General features: G+C 40.4%; 1 protein-coding gene across 1 annotated transcript; it reads left to right on the top strand.

Annotated features, from left to right (window-relative positions):
* The first annotated feature begins 240 nt into the window (after nucleotides 1-240).
* On the top strand, nucleotides 241-13,800 carry LOC127216709 (zinc finger protein 709). Its single transcript, XM_051177527.1, has 4 exons — nucleotides 241-411; nucleotides 10,843-10,969; nucleotides 11,164-11,224; nucleotides 11,890-13,800. The coding sequence occupies exons 1-4, from the start codon at nucleotides 409-411 to the stop codon at nucleotides 13,646-13,648; spliced, it is 1,950 nt and encodes a 649-aa protein (XP_051033484.1). The 5' UTR covers nucleotides 241-408; the 3' UTR covers nucleotides 13,649-13,800.
* Nucleotides 13,801-15,224: the final 1,424 nt, after the last annotated feature.

The following is a 15,224-nucleotide window of genomic DNA, read 5'->3' as shown; positions in this document are numbered from 1 at the left end:
CTGCAAAGCCAGGATAACCTGCGTTTTAAATGTACATTTTCCCCATATGGGACCAGGTGCTCTCCAGAGTAGAAAACAGGACCGGCTGTGAAGACTTCTGCCAGGACTCGGTCAATGACTTTAACTTGTGAGGAAGGAGATGCTTCCCTTGTCACTCGGGATCCAGGAGGCGGGCCCGCGGATTTTGGGCCAATCAGGGAGAACGTTTGGTGACTGTGTGAACTGTCCAATGAGGAGTTTTGGTCTTCGGTGACGGAGGCTGAACAACATTTGGGGTGCCATTGTGTGTCCCGCCATATTGTCGTCCTGTGTCTTTGGCTGAGACCCCCAGATACCTCCCCTCGGTATCTGCGTCCTCTCCATTGACTGCAAGTCTCTGGAGGACATCAGAACTTCCGGTCTCTGGAAATGGTGCGTGCGGCAGGGCATGAGGAGGAGGCTGCTGCAAGCGGAGGCAACACTGGGGACGCGGCCTCCTAGGGCAGCCGATTCTTTTCTGGCTCCGCCGAGCCGCGCTGATCTCGTCCTGCTGGGTGGAGCGGGGTCATCAGACAGAGTCGCGGTCCTGTCCCTCGCTGAGCGCTCAGTGCAGCGGCGACTCGGGTCACCTGGGCGCCCGCGTCTTTGCAGCCTGGGCGGTGTAGGCGGAGAGTCGTGGGGATACTTGATTTAGGGCTCGTGTGCAGGGGCGGGGGTTGGAGGCTGAGAAGGGGTGTGGTAATCCCAGGTTCTGTGAGCAGGTTATCATTATGTCTCCACAACATCCCAATTTACTTAATAGCCAATCATTTCACAGCCTTTGTCGGTTTCTTTGGCTACGATCCGACGAGTACACCTGGTTATCTGGCGAGCTGTCTGATGGCAACCGCGATTCCTTTATCTCAACCTTAGCCACTAATATCACCGGGCACCACTAACACCACTAATATCACACAATGGTATACAAATGTGCAGGTTACAGAGGCTGAAGATATGAGAGGTTCTCAAATTGGAAGCAGAGAATGAGAGGTTCTCAAATTGGAAACAGAGAAGTTGAAGATTTAGCTAGCGGTAAGGATTCAGAGAAGTCCAATGCACGCACATCCTGAGCGCAGGCTGTTAGAAGCGAGCTGAGGTTCGTGGCAGGAGAAACTGCACTGGATCTGGAGTCCTGGAGCAGAGACGGGGTCCTTCCCTCTGATAGAGTTCCTGTCACTTGGCTTTGGTCCTGTGATCATTCAGTAGGCAAGTTAATACTTCTTTAGTCTCAGGCAGGGTTATATCGGATTATGTTCCTGAGTTAGTTTGGGTGGGGCTTTTTTCTATAATTCGATATGTTTTCAGGTGTTGTTATTGAGATAAATTATTAATTTGTGCCTTACATGTTTTGTTGACATTAATACTAAGAATAAACTGGTGCAGAGTTGTCACCTAACAAAATAGAGTCACTGTAGGCTTGGCATAGCCGCAAAGCTGATAGTCCCCACAGTGCTGAGTAACTCAGAGCAACTCCACCCTGTTTTCTGTACACTGTCTCTTATTACAGTGGTGTCCGCTTTTCCTATGAGTCTCAGCTTCCTCTAAATTGCATGTCCTTGCCTAAGGATTCTTGCCACTTGAAACAAATGCCCAGCTTTCCAAGCCATACTCGCTGGAAAGGAAAATTCACAGAGCCGTGTGCATAGCTGGCTTGGATTGAGTCTTATCATAATTGTTATTGGCCTTGGGCTGTTTCTAAACATTGTTTGTTTTGTTTTTTAAGGTTTTATTTATTATGTATAGTGTTTTGCCAGCACATGTGCCTGCACTCCAGAAGAGGCCACCGGTTCTCATTATAGATAGTTGTGAGCCACCGTGTGGTTGCTGGGAGTTGAACTCAGGACCTGTGGAAGAGCAGCCAGTGTCCTTAACCTCTGAGCCATCTATCTCTCCAGCCCCTCTAAACATTGTTTTAACATGAAGTATCCTCATAGGGAGGCTGTGATTGTGTGTGAATGGAGAATTGCAATGGGATACAGCCTTATGTGGTAGGTCCACAAGCTTCCCTATGGTTGGGCTAAAGAGGAGTGTCGCCTGTGGGGAGTTAAAAACAGTGGTGGATAAGGATAAACAGGAGCGAATGGAAGGTAGGAGAGCCTGGTGAAATGGAGGGTTTCACAGTCAGTTACTAGAGAAAAGTTGTTCTCTGAGGTCATCATGTTAGTAGGGTTAGAATCAGGAACTGGTTGGTGTGTGCTGGCCCAGGCTGGGGTGGCTCAGTGATCACAGGCCTAGAGTAAGGAGATACAATGAAGGAAAATCTACCCAGATGCTTCTGCTGATGAATTCAGGCGTTCAGTGCCGAGGCAAAAAGTGGGAATTTTGAACTCCATATTAAGTTAAAACTTAAGAAGGATATTTCCAGTAGTATAGTTCCATCGATCATGAGCACAACTGGTCATGCAGTAATAATCATAATGTCAGTAATAATAATGATGATAGTAATGAGTAGAGTTATGTGAGTATAGTCCTTCACCAGGATTGTGGCATATGGGTCAAAATCAACCTTTTCATGTGCTCGATTTTGTACCCACAGTGTTGTTGTATTTGGAATATAATGTAGAAAAGGGCGTAAGTACTTGTGGTTCATATGGGTGTGCAGTGTAATGGAGATTTTGGTCTTTGTCTTGTATTTTGGCACAGAACCTCAGAGGTTCATCTGCAATCAGAATATCTTTGTATCTCATAAGCCCCTTCCAGTCAATGTCTGAATTTCTGTTGGTGAACAAGTATGTATTTAATAAGCTTACTTTTTAACTTTTTTTTTCTATTAATGTGTATGGGTGTTTTGTCTGCCTGTGTCTGTGTACCACGTGTAACTGGTGCCTGTAGAGTCCAGAAGAAGGCATTGGGCCCCTAGGGTGGAGTTTCCTTGTAGGTGCTAGGAACTGAACCTGAGTCCTCTGCAATAGCAGCCAGTGCTCTTGCCCACTGAGCTATCTCTCCAGCCCCAGTATTTAACTTTCTGATTGAGGGTTTCTTTCTGTAATTGTGAGCAAAGCAGCCTGCTTTGCCTGGATGTTTCCTCCATTGTAGATTTTTTAAAAAATAAAATATTGGTTTACTTAAGCATTTTAGAATTTTCTTTTGTGATTAAGTAGGTGATAGCAATTTATGTGGTTTGTAGCTGAATGGCTGGAATGATGAGGCCTGCAGAAGCCAAGAGACAGGTTATAATAAACTGTTTTAAACTAAAATTCATTGTGCATGTGCAGATCAGAGGAGTCACATGTGAGTGAATGTGCTGGGGTCCGTTGTATGTCCTCATCTCCTTTGGGATTCATCCAGAGGACCACAGAGTGGAGAAAGTGGGGGGCATTTCTTTTCTCTTTCCCATCTGTTTTTCACTAAGTAGAATTATTACCTGTTTTGAATTTTGAGTGAATTAATATTGCCCTTTATACAGCACTAGTATAAGATTGAAACTTGTGTGCTTGTGAGTTGTGGATTCTTTGCCTTAATCTCTTTGCATATGGATGAAGATAAAGTGAACTGGGAAACAGGTCCACATTACCCATCACTTTCGGGAGCCAGTGAACAGAACTAGGAATTGAATCCTAAAACAGTGTCTTGTTCAGAGCCAGCAATCTGACAAGACAGCGGATTAACATTGCAAAGATCTGTTTTACCCAGCAGATTATATAGTGCAGGGAAAGAAAGGCAGTGAGTGATATGGGAGTTTACTCTTGCCCTTGTGGGCAAGGAGGTCAGTGTTGTCTCAGAGAGTTATGGTATTGGTGCTTTTGTCCATATCACCTCCTCTCTTTGTGTATCAGGTTTTCTCTTACATCAAGGCCTCCCAGTCTTGAATTCCTCATGAGTCACCCTTTGGATTACTTCTAAATCAAAATTTAACTCGGAACATAGAAACTGTTAGCACAGTATATACTCTGTGCGTCTTCTGGGCTGCTTACCACTGTGCATGTGCAGATTCCCTTTTGCAAAATGAAGTACAGGTGTGCTCTTCTAACACACTATAAACTGTCCCCATACCCCGCACTGTTAGTAATGACCCTTGCATCCTTAACAGCTCTTTCCTATGGAAGCTGGTTTCTTGTTACTGTGAATCAAATCATATGTTCACACAGCTTCTGGGCAATAAGGGATTCTTTTGTAGCAAGCTGAGCGCTTCAGAGAATGCCAACCAAGAAGGGTAAGAAATAGGAAGACCTGGAAGGCTTCTCTGAGGCAAATAACACTCTGGAGATAGGAAAGGATAAGTCAACAGTGAAAAAACTCCCTTCTGTATATTGGAGGCTAATATTTTCATTAGTTATTAACATATTAGAGTCAATTAATTGATTAATATATTAGAGTTAATTAGTTAATATGTTATAGTCTAAAGACTGCTTTAACTTTTAGTTTGATCAATCAAGTTAAAAGATTCTTTAAATTCTTCATGTGCATGGAATAGTACAGTGACAAAATAATCTATCATAATCTGCTCTTCAAGCAAATATACTTACTCATAAAAGTGGGCTCTTTAACATCTGGTTAAACTTTAGATAAATTTAAAATCTGCCCAAATTGGGCGTTGATTCCCAGCCCTCCTGAAACAGAGGTAGGTTGATCACTGGGTTCCAGACCAGCCTGATCTACAGAGTGAGTTTCAGGCTAGCCAGAGATACATAGTAAAACCCTGACTCAACATAACTGAACTCTGCCGTACAGAGCACTCATAATTTTTAAAACAGTTCATTATTTATTATACATATGGAGGGGGTCTGTGTGTCATGGCATGTGTATGTAAGTTAGAAGACAGCTCTCTGGAGTTCATTCTCTCCTCACATAGGTTCCCAGGAACTAACTCAAGTGCTCAGCTGTTCACCCAGTGAGGCATCTCACTGACCCATATCCAGACTTTTAACTTTAAAAAAAATTTATTGAACTTTTTTTTTTACATACTAATCCCAGTTCCCCCTCCCTCCCTTCCTCCCACTTCCTCCACCCCATCGCTCATCTGCTCCTCTGAGAGGGTAAGGCCTCTTATGGGGAGTTGTCTGTCCTATCACCTTGTTGAGGCAGGACCAAGGCCCTCCCCCCTTTGTCTAGGCTGAGCAAAGTATCTCACCGTAGGGAATGGTCTCCAAAAAACCAGTTCATGTATTAGGGATAGATCCTGGTCCTACTGCCAGTGACCCCACAAACTGTCCAAGCCACGCCACTGTCACCTACATTCAGGAGGCCTAGTTGGTTCCTATGCAGGCTCCCCAGCTGTCTGTCCAGAGTCAGTGAGTTCCCACTAGCTCCGGCCAGCTTTTTCTGTGGGTTTCCCCATCAAAGTCTTTACCCCACTGCTCATATTATCACTTCTCCCTCTCTTCGACTGGTCTCTGGAGCTTGGCCCAGTGGTTAGTTGTGGATCTCTGCATCTGCTTCCATCAGTTACTGAATGAAGGTTCTATGAGGACAATTAAGGTAGTTCAGATTTTTAACTTTTAATTCCTGTTCTCTGATAGTACCAAGTCAAGCCCATTTTAGAGGAACTACCATTACTCTTAGCAGGACAGTGCAAAGGACTTGATCCTAATGAAGGTCTCATTCTTGGCACAATACAGCCTCCATGTTTAATAAAGTGTGTTCGTGCTTTCCACATTGGCTAAGACTTGAGCCCTTCAAGCTCTGTGGAAGCATGAACCTGGAGGCAAGACCTGAAACAGGCCATGGATTGCTGCTTACTGCCTTTTTCATCATGGCTTGCTCAGCCTGTTTTCTTATATCACCCAGGGTGGCACTGCCCATAGTGAGCTGGACTCCACCATGGTAATCATTAATGAAGAAAATACCCCTAGACTTGCCTGTAGGCAAATTTTGTTGAGGTATTTTCTCAATTAAGATTCTCCTTCTGTGAGAGTCAAAGTTACATTTTAAGTTTTAATTACCATGCCTTAGAGATCCATGAAACAATAATACTTCTGATCTGCAAAGCTCTAGTCCAGGCACAGATATTTCCTGAAATGCTGGAGGCTACTGTTTATGTGAGAAAACAAGCCACTTGTGTTCACTCCCCTGAATAAGTTTGTTTGACCCATCTGCACCAGTTGTGAGTGAGAGGTTCACAGGCAGGAAATATGTCAGGATGTATGCTTGCCCCTGATTGGACCTGATGGGAAATGCAATGAAGTATGGGTTTTTCTTTTTAAGCCCTTGCCATACTTGATTCTGGGCCACTTCCCAGGAACCTGGGTATGGACCTGGCCAGAGCCCATCCATCTGGCCAGTATTTAAAGCTTCCTTCTGATTTGTCTTTAAACTCTGGTAGTGGTCTTATTCTCCATTAGTTGGATTAACACTTCCCAGATGTGTCAGAATTTGCTAACTAGCACATTTAGCTTCAGCATTATCTCAGAAACAAAGGTAAACCTATTACCATTCTATGTGCTGTTATCCATTAGGAGGGATAATTGCTCTCACAAGTGCTTTAGTTACTTCTCTTGTCTTCATAGTCAAAGTGGGGAAGACCAGTCCAACATGACTGAATGTGATCAGCACAGATCAACATATATTTAACGCCCCTTGATCCTGGCATTTGAGGAAGGTTGGCATGTCAGTCCTTGAATGGGTATTGACCCTGTTAATTGATTTTATCTTAAAGATTTTTATTTTGAATCATGAGTATGAGTGTGTGTGCATGAATACAGGTGCCTGAGGAGGCCAGGGGTATCAGATCCCCTGAAACTGGAGTTACAGGCTTGACATGGGCACTGAGAACCAAAGTCAGTATTGGATCCTCCTTTCTTCCCTCCTCCCTTCATTCGTTCATTCCTTTATTCCCTCCTTTCTTTCTTTGTGTGTGTGTGTATTCTCCTAAGGCAGAGTTTCTTTTTGTAGTCTTAGCAGTCCTAGAACTCCCAATGTAGACCAGGCTCACCTTGAACTCACATAAATCCTCCTGTGTAGTGAGATAGTCCTTCTGTGGCACTGACCACGCCCATTGGGGGTGGAGCCATGGGCGGAAGTAACCTGTGGAAGGAGGTCGGAGGGGGCCAGGAAAGGCGCTCTCTTTCTGGCGAGACTCGGACAGAGGTTAAATTTCCTGGTGTTCATCTGTCTAGGTTGTAAGTTATTTCTCCCTGAATAAACATCTATTCGGCCTATTTGTTTATCCTGATCCTTATTTACCGCAATACTCCTGCCTCTGCCTCCAGAGTGCTGGAATTAAAGGTGTGTGCCACCACTTCTGGCCAGTAGTACTGGATTATAATAATGGAGCCATCTCTCCATCTTTGTTTTAAGTTCTTTTCTTTATTTCATGACTATCAGTCTTAGGACCATCCCGACAAATTATATGTATGGCCTCTCTCTGTCTCTGTGTCTCTCTGTCTCCCTCCCTCTCAGGGCAGAGATGCAAATTTTATTTTCTCTCAGCATCTCTGGTCGAATCCATATCCCATAGATATGATGACTGGAGTTTTTTGAGATGGAAAGTCTGCTCATTAGAAGGGTTTGAGTTGTTGATAGTAGCTAGCTGGATGAGAAAGAACAGGACAGGAGGAGTTTGCCTATAGTTAATGCCTTCTTACAGCTTTTTCAGCTGTTTGAAGGTCATGCCAAGGCCTGTCAGTCAGAGAGCCTAGACAACTGAGGAGCTGGTCAACCGCTGATATAAGGTTTTTACAAACTAATGAAGTCTTTCCTGCTAAACTTCCATCCAGCCTGCAAATCTTATGGCCATAGTCATAAGAAAGCAAAATGAGATGCAAAGAAGTCTACATTTAAAAACTGGGGGGGAGTGCTATTCAGAAAATAATACATCCCCCTTTTCTTTAACTTTTACTAAAATATGTGTCACACGTAGAACTTTTTTTTTTTAAAAAAAAGGTATTTGTTTATTTTATGTATGGGTGCTTTTCCTGAATGTGTGCCTGGTACCTGTGGAGGCCAGAAGAAGGTGCTGGGTCCCCAGGAACTGGAGTTACAGGTGATTGGGAGCTGTCATGTGGGTGCTGGGAATTGAACCTAGTCTTCTAGGAGAATAACCAGTGCTCTGAGCCACTGAGCTGTCTCCCCAGACACCTATATCTACAACTTTTATGACTTTTTTTTTTTTTTAAACTTTGTGGTTCTATTTTTAATTCTTATTTTTACAGATTTTAGAAGGCATTTCCCCCTAATAAAACAGCCTGAAGGCTGGGTAGATGGCTCAGTGGATAAAGTTTTTGCATATGTAGGACCTGAGTTTGGGTCTTCAGAAACTCAGGCACATCTCTAACCCCAGTGCTGGTGGGGGTGGTTTGGAGGAGGATAGGAGGGTAGATAAGATAGGTAGTGGTGGTGAGACCATGGGACGCTTGCTGCTTACCACTCTAGATGGAACCAGTACTAGGTTTAAGGAGAAACCCCATCTCAAAAAATGTGGACAGTAATAAAGGAAAACACTCCAAGACAGCTTCTGGTCTCTATACATGCATGCATTCATGGGGCAAGTATGTTGACATATATGTGTTCACATGCATACACACACACACACACACACACACATATTTAAAAAGTCGGAGTCTAGTTTTGGGAAGTCACTTCTTTTTTCTGATGTGGATTCTGAAGATTGAATTTGGGTTGGCAGTCATCTGTGGCGGCGAGTGTACCCCTCCAGCCCATATATGAAATGTTTTTTTTTTTTTTTTACCAAAGAGAAACAAGAATGAGTCAGTGTGTATCAGAGTTGGAGATTTATTTATTTATTCTTATTTGTTTGTTTATTGTGATAGGGTCTCTCTGTGTAATCCTGGTTGTTCTAGGACTTGCTGCATTGACCAGGCTGGCCTTGAACTCACAAAGATCCACCTCTCTCTGCCTTCCAAATGCTGGGGATAAAGGCATGTGTCATGACATTCAATTGGAGATTTATTAAGTGACATTTTAAAAATATATCACAGGACTTATTAGAAAAGGAGACTCCAGGGAAAGCATAAGACATGGCCAACTGTAGATACAGGCCTCTCAAAAGAGAATGTCAATTCATTGCCTTTAGATTGGTATATGTAGATTCTGGTGCTTTGAAACTACATGTTAAACTCCTACCCCTTCCATTTTATTAATATATTTCATCTTTGATAATTTCACACACATAAATGATGTATTCTGGTTATTCTCCCCCACACTGTCTCTTAGTCCTTTACATCCTGCCCTCCCTATTTCTTCCTTGCAAATCTCTTTTCCATAGGCATTGTTTTTTATTTGTTTACTGTCACACAGAATTTAATCGAGGCCATCTGTGTGACTCTGACTTTGGAAATAGCCATCTTGGTTTGGTGTACTTACCAATGGATATACAAGTAGATACAAGTGTCTCTCTCCTGAAAGTTCACGACTTCCATAGCCAACCTCTTTTTAAATTTTATTTATTTGTGTGTACTTCTGTGTGTTTGCTTGTCTATATGTGCCTGGTGTGAGTGCAGATGTTCATGAAGGGCAGAGAGATCCCCTGGAACAGGACTTACTGGTGCTTCTGAGTTGTCTGATGTGGGTTTTGGAACCTCTGCAAGAGACCAACAAGTGTTCTTGACTGCTGAGCTATTTCTCCTCATTCCTAAACAAATGCAGTTTACAACAATGTTAAAAGTTTAAAGAATTTCTTTTACAAACAAAGTTGCAAGGTGGATTTATGACAAGAAGGAAGAACTAAAAAATGAAAATTATTTATAATTTTTACCATTTTTGCACTAAGTAAGCACAATATGTTTATTGCCTTTGACAAGATTATCTTTAGAAAACCATATATTGCCTCTGTAAGCAAATATGACTTTATTAGTAATGCCTCTATTTTGTTTTGTTTACTAGTACTTTGGATTGTCTTTCATGAGTCCCATTCAATTTTTATTTAGTTTATCTTCAGTTTATTTTATCTTTATTTGTTGGTTTGTTTTGAGATGGAGTCTCACTATGTAGCTCTAGCTGGAACTCACTGTGTAAACCATGTTGGCATTGAACTTACAGAGCTACACCCGTCTCTGACTCCCAACTGCTGAAATTAAAGGGGTGCAGCACTATGCCAAACTTTTTAATTTTTAAAATTAAGAATGATCTATAAGAAACCAAGAACATGTTTCAAAGTACTTTTTAGTGCATTCACTAAGGATATACTAAGGTCCTTGACAAGTTGTGACAAGAGATTAAATTGTATCCACTAAGACAACTTCTTTAAGACTCATATGCAAAGAATGTTTTCCAATCACTAATTCCTGATGACCATACAAAATATTGCAAAGACACTGAAGTTACAAAAGTAGCATATGGTACCTAAAGAGATGGCTGGGAGATGAAGAGCATTTACTGCTCTTCCAGAGGCCCTGAGTTCAGTTCCCAGCAACCAGAGGCCTTTCTGGTGAACAGACAAACATGCAGACTGAACACTGTAAAAAATAATAAATAGATAAATGTAGCATACGGTTGGCATCAACTGTTCGGAAAAGCCATACCATTCTTGAAGAGGAATTCTTCCCAGTGTCAGTTTTCTTGCCACAGGAAAGGTAAAACATTTTCTCCAACATGCATAAGATTATATTGTCTCCCAAAAGTCAGTATTGACTCTCTTATGGGTATTAAGCAATCAAAATTTCTATGAAAAAATTTAGGAGAATCGGTATAGTAGAAATTTCAGCACAAGGGTTGCTCTCAGTCTGCTTTCACTTTATTAAATATCTCCAATCTGCTCTTAGAATTGCTATATAAAAATAAGCATATGAAACTGTATGTATGGAATAAGGACATGACTTAAATACATGTGAAACATAGCATCATATCAAGTTCTTATGAATTAAGCCTAGATCTCCAGTACTGGAAGGCTCACCCTTTCTCCTGGAAATATATGTGGGCTCTTTTTAGGAGTCAGTGACCTTTGAGGATGTGGCTGTGAACTTCACCCTGGAGGAGTGGGCTATGCTGGATTCATCTCAAAAGGACCTCTACAAAGATGTGATGCAGGAAACCTTGAGGAACCTGGCCTCTATAGGTGAAGATTACATTATTTTCTTACTTAGTCAATGAAAGAATAGGTGTTTTTTGCTCATCAATCCTACTGCATGAATTAGATTATGGAAAAAGAACACTGTGGGTAAATGTATCAGGTGGAATCACTTTATACTTTAGCTAGAATCCTTGTTTTTCCATGTAGCAGTAATTCATTTTTCTTGGCCTCTATTTTAGGAAATAAATGGGAACACCAAAATGTTGAGAATGAGTATGAAAATCTCTGGAGACAACTAAGGTAATTTGAACCCTAAGAGACAGCAGTGTCCCTCGGGACTCTTGGTGTACTAGCACGTTTTACAAAGAAGTGATAGACACAAATAAATCAGCTCCAAATAGTTTTAATTGTCAGCAAATCTCTTCCAAATCTGCTTACACATTAAACTTCAGCAGTCAGAATAGCCTAGTATTAGTAACACCTGGATATCATGATGGCACAAGTCATACTTTATCATGGTTTATATGTACTATCTTTACTCTGTACATAATATTACTTAAAATGTTGTATTGATTTATCTCCAAACTTTGGGTATGCATTCTATGTGAAACAAAAATAAAATTCTTTTTAGAATAGGACAGATTGTCAAGGTAATTCATAACTGATATACAAAGTATGTCAGAACCCAACATATTTTAGTCACCAGTATATCAAAAATGTATACAGTATTAAGTATTGAAAATGTATTTAAATGTAGTGTAGATATTCAGCATTTGCTTGTAATGAAAACAGTTTAACACAACTATGCATGGATACCTCTGTTTTAATTGTCAATGTTTTGAAACCATATTGTAAAACATTCAATTCAAACATTAAAAAAAATCATTACAGGGTATATAACTAATACTTCTTATGATAAACCATTAGTAAACAATTTTTTAATAATGCACTTTTATTTTTTGCAGGAGCCAGTTGTTGGAGAGACTCTGTGAATATACAGAAGGTCGTCAGTGTGCAGAGTTCTTTAACTGGATTCCAGAGTATGCTGTGAACCAGAAATCATGTTCAGGAGTCCCTACATATGAAAGCCATGTATATGGAAAAGTGGTTGTTGGCCATTTATCTTTAAATGTCCCTCCACATCCTCACCCAGAACACAAACCGTATGACAATCAGGAATATGGAAAAGAGTTATATAAAGATAAGGAATTTGGGGGTACCTCCAGTTCTTCCACAACCTTTCAGAAGCATAAAAGAATTCACACTGGGGAGAAATCTAAAACTAGTCACTGTAATGAAGAAGTTAGGTGTCTCATATCCAGTCAAAACAATGAAAAGACTTCTACTGGAGATAAACAGTATGAATGTAAGCAATGTGGAAAAGTATTCACTTCTTCCAGTTCTTTTAGAAGGCATGAAGAATATCACAGCCGAGAAAAATCTTATGTTTGTAAGCAGTGTGGGAAAGCCTTCCCTTTTCCTAGTTCCTTACAAATACATGAAAGAATTCATACTGGTGAGAAGCCCTACATGTGTAAACAGTGTGGAAAAACCTTTGCCCGTTCAAGTTCCCTTCTAACACACGAGAGAATTCACACTGGAGAAAAGCCCTATGTGTGTAAGCAGTGTGGAAAAGCCTTCACTGATCGTAGCTCACTTCGATTTCACGAAATGATGCACAGCGGAGAGAAACCCTACAAATGCACAAAATGTGGTAAGGCTTTTGCTTCTTCTGGTGCCTTCCGAAAACATGAACGAACTCACACAGGAGAGCAACTCTTCGTGTGTTTGCAGTGTGAGAAAGTTTTCAGTTGTGAAAGTGCTTTTCGAACACATAAAATCATTCATTCTGGAGAATGTGTATGTAAGCAATGTGGTAAAGCCTTCACTAGTCACAGTTCAGTTAAGTACCATGAATTGATGCATAGTGGAGAGAAACCCTATGTGTGTAAGCAGTGTGGAAAGACTTTTAGATCTCCTAAACAAGTTCAAATTCATAAACGAACTCACACTGGAGAAAAACCTTATGTGTGCAAGGAATGTGGGAAAGCGTTCACGTTTCTCGGTTCCCTTCAATACCATGAATTGATTCATACAGGAGAGAAGCCCTATCTATGTAAACAATGTGGAAAAGCCTTCAGGTCTTCTCGTCAGGTTCAAATACATGAACGAACTCACACTGGAGAGAAACCATATGTATGTAAGCAATGTGGAAAAGCCTTCTTTTCTTTGTATCATTTAAGAAGACATGAAGTAATTCACAGTGGCATGAATCCCTATGTTTGTAAGCAATGTGGGAAAGCTTTCAGTTGGTTCAGTACCTTTCACAGTCATAAACAGACTCACACTGGAGAAAAACCCTATTTATGCAAGCAATGTGGGAAGGCCTTCTGTAGTCGCATATCATGGAGAAGACATGAAAAAGCTCACTCTACAGTGAAGCCTTATGCGTGTGTGCAATGTGGAAAAGCCTTTCGTTCCCCTAGTTACCTCAAAATACATGAAAGAATCCACACTGGAGAGAAACCTTTCATATGTTCACAGTGTGGGAAACCCTTCCGTTCTTTTCGTTATGTAAAGTCACATGAAAGAAGTCACACTGGAGAGAAACCCTTTGTATGTACAGAATGTGGGAAAGCCTTCAGTTATTATAGTTCTTTCCACAGACATAGAAGAACTCACCAAACAGTAACCTTGAATACAGAACTTGAAAAGACTTCATAACAAGACTGCAATCAAAGAGAACTATAAAGGTTAAACATGCAGAAAACCTTTTGGTCCTGTTCATGGATAAAGAAAGAACATGTTTGGGCCAAGCGTGATGTAGCACACCTTTAATCCCAAAACTTGAGAGGCAGAGAGGCAGGGAATCTCAGAGCTTAAGGCTAACTTGGCATACTGATTTCTCAGCCTCCCAGGGCTAGATAGACTGTTTAAAGAAAAAAAAAGAGAAAACATGTTTGTATGTTTTGACCAGAAGAAATGTCTAAATGTGGACACATGTGCAATTGCTTCCCCAGTAGAAATCTTTCCTTGCCAAAGCACAAGAAACTCAGTAGTAGCAAATAGTGGCACAGTCCTTTGAAAATTTCTCATATGTTAATTTCCATAAATGTTAGTACTGTGAAGGACTGGATACAAATTTTTGTTTGTTTTAGAAAACCCAAAATCTGAAGAAATCTTTGTAAATATATTGTCTTATTGGAATTTACTAGGGATTTGTTTTTGATTATCAGAAATAGTCTTGCCATGTAACCCAGGTTGGCCTTGATCCAATTATCTTCCTGCTTCAACCTTTAAAATGAATGATGTCAGCTTCCACATCCAGCATCAGTAGTTCATTCTTGAAAGAACCCTTTTGGACTCCATGTGTCACATTTTTGCTCTACGAAAAATTATCTCTTTTTATTTTTTAAAGTATATGCATGTGTCTATGTGTGAATTTGTGCACAATCTTATAGTGCCTGCAGAGACCAGAAGAAGAGGTCAGATAAGCGAGGGCTGGAATTATAGGCAGACATGAACTGCCCCATGTGGGTGCTGGGAACTGAATCCAATTCTCTGCAAGACCATTACACTTAACCACTGAGCCATTTCTCCAGCCCCTAGAAAATTATCTTTAAATAGAATATGTGAAGTGGAGAATTGTTTAAATACAAGAGATAAAAACCAAAAAGAAAACAAGGTGCACTATCATTACATTAATTTATTAAGGTTTCTTAAGGTAATAGTGTGTACAAGTTTAATTAGTGAAATCTTTTTGCATTAAATCAGGTAGTTTTTTCCTTTTATTTTCATTTCTGTACATTTGCTGATGAGTTGATAGTTACTAATAATGCTAGAAGGCATTTAAAAAATCTTGTTTTCAAGCCCTTAATATTAATGTATAATGGAAAAATGACTTTGTGACTATTGAGATTTTCCCTCTTTATTCATATGGCAAGTTATTAACTATTTTTTATAGACTGTCATTCTCTTCCGTGAACAAAACCCACTTTTATATTATACATTTTTATTTCTTAACTTTCTTTCTACCTGGTGTCTTTTCTAACATTTCTTGTCTCTCTGACCTTTAAACTATTTTCAAACCACTTGTAGATTAACAAGTGTTCATTCTTAGTCTACTTAGGAGGTAGGTATATATCACTATAATCATAGATCATATCCCATTTACCAACTTTCCTAGTTTTTTCATATCACCAGCCATTTTATTGTACATATATAATTAATGATGTTTCCTCATGTTATTTTAATGCTTATATTGTTGTATCATTGATTTTTATTGTAATTTCTCCTCTAG

The sequence above is a fragment of the Phodopus roborovskii genome, unplaced genomic scaffold (assembly GCF_943737965.1).
Source record: "Phodopus roborovskii unplaced genomic scaffold, PHOROB, whole genome shotgun sequence".
Lineage (NCBI taxonomy): Eukaryota > Metazoa > Chordata > Mammalia > Rodentia > Cricetidae > Phodopus > Phodopus roborovskii.
The sequence above is the reverse complement of the archived record's forward strand: the minus strand, read 5'-3'. Positions and strand labels throughout refer to the sequence as shown.